The 10,576-nt window shown below is 64.6% G+C and overlaps 1 protein-coding gene across 1 annotated transcript; it reads right to left on the minus strand.

The window, feature by feature from the left end:
- Positions 1-3,296: 3,296 nt before the first annotated feature.
- On the minus strand, positions 3,297-8,843 carry LOC111820014 (uncharacterized). Its single transcript, XM_023728539.1, has 13 exons — positions 8,678-8,843; positions 7,923-8,045; positions 7,353-7,508; positions 6,856-6,909; positions 6,458-6,712; positions 6,154-6,247; positions 5,906-6,016; positions 5,323-5,409; positions 4,931-5,038; positions 4,709-4,827; positions 4,383-4,461; positions 4,145-4,341; positions 3,297-4,028 (listed from the first exon to the last, which is right to left on the minus strand). The coding sequence occupies exons 1-13, from the start codon at positions 8,725-8,727 to the stop codon at positions 3,539-3,541; spliced, it is 1,923 nt and encodes a 640-aa protein (XP_023584307.1). The 5' UTR covers positions 8,728-8,843; the 3' UTR covers positions 3,297-3,538.
- Positions 8,844-10,576: the final 1,733 nt, after the last annotated feature.

A 10,576-nucleotide genomic window follows, 5' to 3' on the forward strand; every position in this document is an offset into this window, starting at 1 on the left:
CGCGCCCACCGCCCCCGCCGCGCGTCCCCGGGCTCGTCTCCGCGCGCGGCCGGGACAGACAGGGTCCAGTCTCCGGAGTTGGTACTGGCGCCAGTCCGAGGACCAGGGCCACTTCAGAACAAGGGGCCTACCTTGGACGGGGGCCTCGAGCGTAAGGGCGAAAGTGACCACGGACGGAGGGCTAGGGAGGGCGAGGGCCAGGTGGCAGGAGGACCGAGTACCAGTAAAGCGATGGCGAAGTGCGGCCAGGCTCCAGAGGCGGGCAGAACCCTGGCAGCGCCCTGCCCACCCCTGCCACCTGGGGCCCTGGCCCCGCCCAGCCCACTCTCCCCTCCTGCAGGGACCCTGGGGACTCAGCCTGCCTGGCACGTGTGCCCCCTTCGAGGGATCTCCCCACTGGTGGGTGCTGCAGCCCACAGAGCAGCAGGGGCTGAGGTTCCCTCTGATGGGGTGGGGGCACCTGGGTGTGGAGGGCCATCGGCTGAGTCCTCCCTCCAAGCCCATGTCACCCAAAGCTGGTCAGGGCCTCTTGCCCTCTGCTGCCCACCTTTGGGCTGAGGCAGTGCTGGTCACCAGGCTAGTGCAGTGCCCAGGGACCGGGATGGCCCCTCGCCCCTTGGGAGTGAGCGCCCCTTGTTCCCGGAGCCAGCTTATCGTGGACGTGGGCTTCTTCCTCAAGGGGACCTGGTCCCACTTCCAGGCTGGGCAGGCAGCCTGGGTGGCTGCCCTGGGGTCTAGAGGGGCTGCCCACACCTCCAGCCCGCCCTTGGCTGGCACAGCCAGGTGCAGAGGGCCGGGTGGCAGCCCAGAAGGCTTCCCAGCAGGGGCCCAAGAACGTGCTGCTCTGGGTGCTGGGGCACCTGGTGGCCTTTGGGCATCAGGAGGGCTCTGCTTGGGGCTCTGATGACCCCTCCACCCGGCCTCGCAGCCCGTCAATGCCAGCAGGCTCACCTGAGACACAGTCCCTGCTGCCCGCCGTCCCTGCTCCCGGCTGGCTCTCAGGGGAGCTGTGCCTAAGGGACGCGCGTGACGCACGTGCCAGGCTGCATCCTGGGCGGGGGCCCCCAGGCAGCAACGCTGCAGCAGAGGGTCCTTTGGGGCTGAGTACCTGGCCCCTGGGCCTGTCCCTGGTCACTCAGCCCCCACCCAGAAGGCAGATGAGTGGGCTCAGTGACATCACAAGAAGTCCCTCGGGGCCTCCATGGCCCAGCCTGCCCAGGGCCTAGCCCTCCACCCCACTCAGCCTCCAGGCCCCTATGATGCCACCTCCAGCCTTTCTTCACCCCACTTGTGGTGACAGGGCAGAGGTACCCTGGAACGAGCACCTCAGTAACTAGGGATTATTTTTTATTACGGATTATGGGGCAGGGGTGGGGAGCTTAAACCCAAGGGTGCCAGCTCCCGCTGGGCATATGGTGGTGCTGACTCCCACCCTTCTGGGATGGGTGCCCATCATCCCAAGGCCCCCAGCCCTGCCTGGCCTCAAGCAAGCGTAATCACAGATGCCGCCCCCATCATGGCAGGCTTCCTGTGGGACCCCAGAACAGCAGGGGACGGGGAGGGCGACAGCCCTGAGGCCCTGACAGTGGTGCCGCCCACATGGCCCCAACACAGCAGACAGCCAAGGACCCAGGACACTGCGCTATGGTTACCGTGGCACCCTGTGGATACAGACCTGGCCGTCCAGAAGCACAGATAGGACAGGGCGGGTGGTGGGACGGCATGGTCTCGGGCCAGGGTCTGCCTGACGGTGTCCCCAGGGTTCTAGGACTGAGGGTCCCAGGGGAAGCCAATCTCCCGGGGAGGGAGTGAGCATGGTCTCCTAACCTCCTTCCAAAGCAGTGAGGGTGGGGAGGCCGCACAGCTAAGACCCCCGGGTCGGGGCAGGGAGCCCTGCTGGGTGGTTGCTCAGTCTCCATGAGGGGCTGAGACGGCGCTGCTTTGATCACTGGAGTCCTCTCTGCGTCTGTGCATGCCATGATCAAGTCTGGGGACTGAGCCCCTGGCCTCAGTGCTGGGGCAGGGGGAGAAGCACCAGCCTGGCTGGGGTGGTGATGCCGGACTGGTGGCACCATGGGGGCTGCTCTCCCCACCTTGGGGGGCATATAAGACCTAACAGTGGCTGTGTGGCCTCTGTGCTGGTTGCAGGCCTGCGGCCCAGGTACCCCCACCCCTGGGTCACAGGCTGCTCCCTTCTGCTTCGTGTGAGAGCTGAGCACTCGCATGCCTTGCAGATGGAGACGCGGGGGCCAATGGAACTTCACTTCAGTACAGGCCAGGGTCCTACCCCGCACTCTGAGCCACGCCGTCCTGGTTCCATGGTCAGCCCCGAGGTGACCAGAGTGCGTGGTGCCCAGGACCGCACCTGCCTTGGGAGGTGCGCCCACCCCGCAGCCTGCGTGGGAAGAGGCTGTTGGAGGACCTGGCTCTGCACCGCGCCAACCGCCATCGCCAGCTGGTCTCGGGAGAGCAGAGGCCCCATTCTGAAATTAGCTTCACTAACTGGGTTGCCGGGTGAGGACACATCGTCTCTTCTGTGGCCCAGAAACTGGCGCCCGGCCCTGCGTGCCTGACTTGCTTGATGGCCATTGCCAGTGGGCCCAGCATGGTGGGTGGCGGGCAGGCTGCAGGGAGACCCTGTGCCTGCTGCTGCCCCATCCATGGCCTGGCTGAGCCCCTGGCAGGGAGGGGGGAAAGCCAGGAGTACCTACAAACGGCGGTGGTGGTGGTGGGGGCGTGCTCTGACCCTTCAGGAGGTTGTGAGGAGGGTGCCCTAAGAAATGTGCACACCAGGCCCCCAGATACTGTGGACGATGAAGGTGGTCACGTGACACCCCCTTCTGCAGAGGGCGCCCCGGGACCTCACAGGATTAGGCCCCAGCACCTGTGTCCCTGGCTCATTGTGGGGCCCGTGTGTCCGTGGATGTGCAGGGGCTGGGAGGTGGTACAGGTCCGGTCCGGCCTTGCTCTGTGGTGGCTCCGTGGGGGCGCAGCCCCCCTCCTGCCCCTCCATCCCCCACAGAAAGCCTGAGGCACCCAGCACTCTGTGGGTGTACCCCCCAAGGCCACAACTGCCGCAAAGGGATACAGCTGGTGGGGAGGGAGCCGCCTGCCCGGCCAGCCCTCAGGGTGTCCCCTCCCCACAGGGGGCCCAGCAGCCACTGCAGCCCAGCATTGGCGACCCTGCCCAAGGGCACGCACCAACCGTCCCCCTCTGCAGACAAGCTGGCCGGGCGAACGTGGGGACTAGAAAAACACCAAAGAAAACTTTTATTTCACTGAGTTAAACAGGCTCATAAAAAATTAGTTCTCTCGCGTAATCTCTGAAAATTTGAAAATAATTTTCAAAAATAATTCAAGTCTTAGACTTACGTGTGCAAAAAACACAACAAACAACTTCAGGGGAACGGGCAGCGTGGGCTCCTGCTGCATCTTTCCTTGTTGGGAGAACCACGCCCGCCCTGGTTGTCCCAGGGCGTCCAAACTGGCCCCGTGACGCGCCCCCAACCAACTCCCCAGCCGCCCAAACTCCACCCACTCAGGGCCCAAACTCCACCCACTCAGGGCCCCGGCTGAGCAGAGCCCTACATCTGAGACCCGCCAACAAGAACGTGCAGAGCCTGCATCCCACCTCCTGACGTGGCGCCATGGGGGGTAGGTGGTGTCCCTGCACCAAACGACAGGCCCACCGACACCGAGCCTTCAGACAAAACCCGCCTGTGCGCGCCTGATGGGGCCTGGTGCCCACGTGGCCCCTCAGCCCACCCTGCCGGCCGTTCTCCTCTCTGGAGACCAGGGAGCAATCCGGCGGCCACCCGGCCAGGATGACCCAGGCCACAGCCCTTCCAGTGTCAGGAAGGGAAAATAACACACACAGAAACCACAGGGTGGGAGCCCCGACGGCAGGGCCACCAACCCTCTCTCCTCCAAGGGCACCAGCAGCAGCAGAGTCACACGTTTTCCAAAGCCGACACCAGGGCGCCCAACTGCAGGAGGTGGGTGGGGTCCAGGTGCGGTGTCTGCAAGGCCTGCGGGAGGAGCGATGGCGATGGCCCGGGGTGGCCAAGACGACGTGGGAGGCTGAGCTCTAGGGGACATCCCACAACACCCGAAACCGGCCCCTCCTGTGCAGACAGCCACTCACCTTGAGACGGTGAAGGTCCAGCGACTTTGCCCAAGGACACCTGGCAGGGTCAGGGTGGCCTTTGAGACTCTGCTCGGTGCCACGACCCCACCCTGCCCCGTGCAGCGCCGACACCCCCCATGATCAACGGCCGGCGGTGCTCCGGGACCATGACCACAAGTGGCTGGGCCGTCTGGGGCATGGTGGGCACTCACTGGCTGAGGTTCTCCACCATGAGGCGGGTCAGGAGGACGCCGACAGTCTGGAGGTCAATGCTCCGGAAGCCCAGGAGCAGACACAGCAGCTCGCCCACGTAATCAGGGCCCAGGATCTGCCACCTGTGGGCATGGCCAGCTCAGCACATGTCGGCCTGGGCCCCTCCGCTAACAGAACAGTGTGGCTCGAGGGCACCCGGGACCGCCTCCACGTCCTCGCCAGCGCCCCAGACATACACCCGCACTCATGCCAACACATATACACACACCTGTGCACTAGCACGCACGTGTACACACACAAACCACACGCTCACTTTAGCACACATACACGCGCACCCTCTCGGACGGCGTGGGCCGCGGGCTCACTCACAGGCGTAGCAGCGTGTATTTCTGGTAGCTCAAGTCCCGCGAGATCATGCCGATGACCTCGTAGATGGCGGGGGTCTTCGACACGCCTTCCAGAAACACTTTCAGCGCCCAGAGGTTTTTCTACAAGACCCAGCAGGAGGCAATGTGGCTGAGCCTGCCCCCAAGTATGCTGCCCACCTGGCCGCCCCCTCACGGCCGGCACCAGGGCGTGTGCCTGTCTCACCCCAAAGGCGAGAACGATGTCCAGCAGTGAGGTCAGCCAGGGGAACTCGGTGACCAGCATCTCGCGTGCAGCCTGGGTGCAGAGCAGGAGGCAGGCCTCGAGGCCCAGCTGGGGCAGATGGGCAGGCAGTGAGACACGGGGCCAGGTGGACCCTGCAGGGCCCCACCGCCCTCCCTGTGCACAAGCCCAGACCAGCGTCCGTGAGAGGGGACAGAAGGGAGCGAGGCCTGACCCCACTCCGTTAGAGCAAGCAGGGACTGTGGCCAACAGAGAATAAGCCAGCACAGCTGGTGGAGGAGGCTGGAGCACAGGGCACTGCTTGGGGAAATGAAGGTGACCCAGCGGCCCACACAGGGATGGCTAGCCCAGCCTGCCCAGCTCCGCCAACTCACCGGGCCGAAGAAGAGGTCCGCAGGCAGGGTGGCATTCCCGTGCAGCCTCAGCTCCTGGAGGATGGCATCGGAGGCACGCAGCACCTTCTGCAAGGAGCGTGTGTCAGCCCTGCCGGTGGGGGCGCGGCCGGGAGAGGTGGGCTGGGTGTGGGATGGACGTAGACACCACCTGAGGTGGGCGGCCACGCAGAGGGTCAGCTGCTGTGGGCTGCAGGAACCAGGACCCCAAGGAGGTGGGTCAGGCTGGGTGTGGGGGAGGGGACCGTGCAAACAGGGCCATTTTCCAAGTGATGCCCAGAGCTGCCCAGTGATCTGGCTGAAAGTCAACAGTGAGTGTCGGGAAGCCCCGAGTGGCAGCCTGAGGGGTTATGGGAGCAGGTAGAAGGCGTCCTTGGGCCCTAATGTGCCCTCCCTGAGCGAGACGAGTGTAGGGCCGCTGGGCAGGTCAGGAAGGCGGCCCTGACGCCATGGCTGCTGTGAGCCCAAAGGCAGGAGGGAGGTCACGAGGAGCCGGCGGGCTAGGAGCAGAGTAGGGTGGACCCCACGTGTGCAAGCGCAGCTGGGACAGGCCCACTGTGGTTACCTTCTGGAATGAGAAGGATGGTGCCTGCAGCGTCAGCATGGTCAGCAGGCCGCTCTGCTCTAGGACGGGGCTGCTGCCCCACAGGGCGAGGAGGGCACTCCAGCAGCGGGCCTGCAACATGGCGGTTCAGCATGTGGCCCCGGCCGCCCACCCGCCACGCACTCGCATCCGTCACGCAGAGCCCGTGCACCCCCTTCGCACTCGTGTCCCTCAGCAGAGCCAGCACCCCTCCCTCCTGCGGCACTCACGTTCTGGTACAAGGCCTGGTTCCCAAACAGCATGCGCAGGGCCTGCTTCATGAGGATCCAGGGCTTCACCGCCACACCTGGGGACGGACAAGACCTGAGACAGTATCCCACTAGGGGCCATGCCCACAAACCCCGCAGGGACGCAGGGACACGGAGCCACGACACCACCAGCCAAGCGCCTGTGTGGCTCCTCATCTGCCTCCCAGCTGGCTGGAGCCCAGGTCGGGCACCCTGTCTGTGTGTGTAGTGGCGGGAAACTGAAGGTGGCTGGGGGGGAGCAGCATGACAGACAGACACAGCTCACCTCCGAGGCGAGACCAGTGCCCCTGGCTCCTCACCCACGCTGACCGTCCAGTGGCCAGTGTCCTGGATGTCGTTGCCCGCAGGAACACCGCCTGTCCAGAGCATCTTCAGGTAGCTCTCAAAGTGGGCGGGCGTGAGCCGGCAGGCAGTGCAGCAGGCCAGCGTGTTGACAGGAGACAGCAGAGCGTAGGCCGCACCCGTGAAGTCCCCGCACTTGCACAGGTAGAAGGGGACCTTGTCCCGGAGATCGCGCAGCCTGCAGGGCGGCTCTTGCTGAGGGTGTGCGGAGGACCGCACACTCCACCACGAGCATCCGCACTGAGAGGCTGCCGCCCGCTAAGATGGAGCAGACGCACGGCGTGCCGCCACCCACCACACGTGTAAGAAAAGCGTTCTCACCCGACACTGTCTTCACACTTCACTGCCTTCAAGTAGCGCACAAGCTCTCTGTATCTAAGCATGAAGCAGAGGAAAGAAACTCGTCACCGTGGCAACCAGGACCGCCCCTGGCCCTGGCCCCTCAGCACCCACCCAACCTCAACCCTGCCCTAACCGCTTCCCCCGCCCCGCCCCTTGCCCGCTCAGCAGAAGCCCGGAGTCTGGGACAGCCCCAAAGCCAGCGCAAAGCACCCTGGAGACCTTGCCATCTGGTCAGCAGAGGCCCGAACAGCCACGCCCAGGGCAGGTTCAGACCCCGGGAAGAAGGTCCCTTGGCAACAGGGACCGGGATGGCACACCGGCCGGGCCACATTCTACATGCACCGTCCCCGACCGCGGGCACTGACCACAGAGGAGCCTGCGCCCAGGTTTGGGCCGGGAGGCTAGGGCCCTGTGGCAGGCGGTTGGCAGGAGGGACGGACACAGACCACCTGACAGCTCGCCTGGGGGTCACTCACTGGCCCAGGCCCTCCAGCCGCTCGACTCTGGCTCTGACAACAGCGAACACTTCCCAGAGAAACTCCTTCTTCCCGCTCCTCCTCCGGGGCCCGGTGATGTTCTGGCCTCTCAGCACGGTGGTCAGCAGCCGGTGGTCCCAAGGTGCCACGTTCAGACTGAGGGCGCACAGGCCGCGGTCACAGGGCCGTCCCCCACCTCGCTGGGGTCATCGGCGCCCTCACTGGTCCAGGAGGGCTAGGCACAGGCTGGTGACCGGACGTCCTTCGCCAACCAGCCGTCTGCACCACCACCCCCTGCCCACCTGCACCCCCTGCCCACCTGCACTTCCTGCCCCCCCGCGACCCAAAGGGTAGGCCCGTGGCTTGGCCTTTCTGTCACTGGGCTCCCAGCGTCTCCAGAGAACGACGTGGGTGAGTGGACACCATGAAGCTGTTTCCCTGGTCGAGGGGGGTAGAACTGCGGCCCCTCCTTCAGGATCTGACCAGCTCAGGCCCTGGTGCCCAGCTTGGGGCAGGGCCACCCCGTCTCTCTGAACGACGTGGTGTGCAGGTGCGCGTGGCGGTGCTCACCAGTTCGTGAAGCCGAAGCAGTACGGGGGCAGCGGCACGGCCTGGAAGAAGCGGGTGAACTTCTGGCACAGTGGCTGGGGCAGGTCACCGAGCACCAGCGTCCTCTGCAGCAGCTGCGTCATCCTGGGGGAACAGTGGCCATCACAGGAGTCCGAGGGGCGAGGGGCGGTGTCGGCGGGACTTCCATCCCACGGGGTCACCTGGCTCACCCGAGACCACGAGGGCGGGATCAGAGCACGGGAGGACCTCCACTAAAAGACGCCAGGACACCCCCTGGTCATGCTCTGCCCCTGCGTGCACGGGGGGCCCAGGGCGTGGAGGTCACGACAACGGGGCCTTTACCAGAGTGGGAGAGGACAGGACGCCAGCGGGAGGCCCTCAGTGACCGACCCTGGCACCCAGCAGGGAGAGGCTAGGGGTCCCGCGAACGCAGCTCTGCACACGGCACACGTGTGCATACGCATTCTATAAACGCACACACGTGCGCTTCCTGCAGTGCGGGTGCACACGGCAGGCGGTGACACAGCCTCCAGGAGCCCTCAAGGACAGACACGCGCCCTGGATGAGGTCCGCTCGTCAGGAACTGAGCGCTCGACCACCTGCATCCTAGGCACGGCCTCCGAGCCCCCTGCTGTGCACCCCCCCAACTCCCACACAACCCCCCTTGGTCCTCACAGGCTCGGGACTGCTGCTCCTCTCTGAACAATGCCCCTTGCCCCGTGGCTCCCAGCACCATCTGGGAGAGCCCCGCGCACCTGGCCATGAGCAGGGGCACTGCCAGCTTCAGAGACTCGGTGGTCCCCATGTTCTCCCAACGCCTGTAAGAGGACACGCTCAGGTCACCCTTACAGGTAGCTCAGAACGATCTTAGCCCACAGACCCGGAGATCAGGCCTCGGGGCCCCCAGACCCGACGAGAGCCCCAGACTTGCAATGCGGGATCCTTGTGCAGCGCGATCTCCCTCACGGCTCCCAGCAACATGATGGCCGACGTCTTTGGAGTCTCTTTCTCGGCCTGACTTATAAACGAGGACACCAAATTGAAAATCTCCGAATACCTACAAAACAAAACAACAACAACAAAAAAATTGGACACCACACCCGTCTGCATCACTAGGTTCGCCAAGGGACACCGAGGGCAAAAGGTCAGAGCTCTTTCCAACGGGAACGCAGCCGCAGATTCCACAGAGGCTGGAGGGGGCTGCGTGCCGCGGCCGGTGGTGAGGAGCTCAGAGCCCACCTCGGTGGTCCTCGCTGCACCCGCCTCCAGAAGAGCGACCCGAAGAATGGGCACGTGGGACAGACCACACAGGCCTTGACGCTGCCTCAGGGCCAAGGACTCTCAGTCTCCCCAACACTTGTGGGCGGTTGGGCGGTCAGAGGAGTCCACCAGGAAGGTTCTAGAAACCACCAAGCCCCAGGAAAGCAGACTCTTGCTCATGGAGCCCGTCCAAGGCCAGTCCATCAGAACCACCTTCTGTCACATCCACCCAAAGGATCCCGACCCCACCACAGCATGAAGCCAGCCTGGGGGCCCAAAGCGGGACGCCAACAGGGCGTCTGAGTGGACACATGGCGCTCACATACAACCTTCTCTGCACGTTTAACTAATTTTTAATGAAACGCTAAAAAAACAAAAAAAAAGAAAACATTTAACAACAAAGTCTGACAAAGCCCTGCAAAGCCTCTTCTGTAGCTTAGACTATCTCAAGCCCGGCCGGTCTCTCACCAGGGCACAGACCTCACGCCCTCCATGACCTTGAGGGGCATGTAGGGGGTGGGGGGTGGGGGGCGGCCCTAGGAAGCCGCAGTGGGAGCCCTTTTAGGAGCTAACCATGAACGGCGCCTCGTGTTGCCCAGCCCCCATGCCCTGGCACTCACCGGTACACAGGTTCCTTGTTCCGACGCCGGCGCCGGCAGATGTAGCACCGTCCCACGTTGGGCCTCAACCGGCACGCGCAGCAGGCCTGCGAGCTTGGTGGGGTCTCTCCCTTGAGGTAGCGGGTGTAGGCCGCGGCGAGCTCCTGTGTAAACAGCAGCAGATGCTCTCCTGCAAGGGGGCGAGATGGGGAAGCTGTGGCACCTTCTAAGCTGGGCTCCCGAGACCCGGGCTCCTGAGGAACTCACCTCCACGTCGCAGGTCTGCGTCGATCTCCATGAGCTCCAGGTTGAAGGTGACGAGGATGCCTGCCAGGGTGCGGCTCCGCTCATCCTTCCAGTACTTGCTCTTGTTGTGGGCATTGCAGTGGCAGGATGGGGCGCTGGTCCAGGACGGGCACTGCTGGTGCAGACAGGACACACAGGCCTCTCACACTGTGGGGCACCAGCACCTCGGAGGCCAGCTGCCCCCACAGTTGGAGCATGGCCACAGTGTTAGGATAAACCCATACACACCGAAGTACAAAACCTCATGGAGACCCCGTGCAGACCTGACCCTGAGACCCTACAGCTCCCCACGCCGGCCCTGAGGCCCCTGCAGCTCTCCCCACACTGGCTCTGAGAGCCCGCAGCTCCCCCGCCGGCCCTGAGGCCCCTGCAGCTCTCCCCACACTAGCCCTGAGACCCTGCAGATCCCCCCGCCGGCCCTGAGGCCCCCGCAGCTCCCCCGCCGGCCCTGAGGCCCCTGCAGCTCTCCCCACACTAGCCCTGAGACCC

Source organism: Trichechus manatus, unplaced genomic scaffold (assembly GCF_000243295.1).
Source record: "Trichechus manatus latirostris isolate Lorelei unplaced genomic scaffold, TriManLat1.0 scaffold00024, whole genome shotgun sequence".
Taxonomy (NCBI): Eukaryota; Metazoa; Chordata; class Mammalia; order Sirenia; family Trichechidae; genus Trichechus; species Trichechus manatus.

Excerpts from the sequence above, each read along its gene's own strand:
- LOC111820014 (XM_023728539.1), bottom strand. The coding sequence starts at position 8,727 with ATGGGGACCACCGAGTCTCTGAAGCTGGCAGTGCCCCTGCTCATGGCC. Across the intron at positions 6,017-6,153 it reads ACCAGGCCTTGTACCAGAAC|GCCCGCTGCTGGAGTGCCCT; the intron begins GTGAGTGCCGCA and ends GCCATGTTGCAG. Across the intron at positions 4,029-4,144 it reads TGGACCTTCACCGTCTCAAG|GCCTTGCAGACACCGCACCT; the intron begins GTGAGTGGCTGT and ends CTCCTCCCGCAG.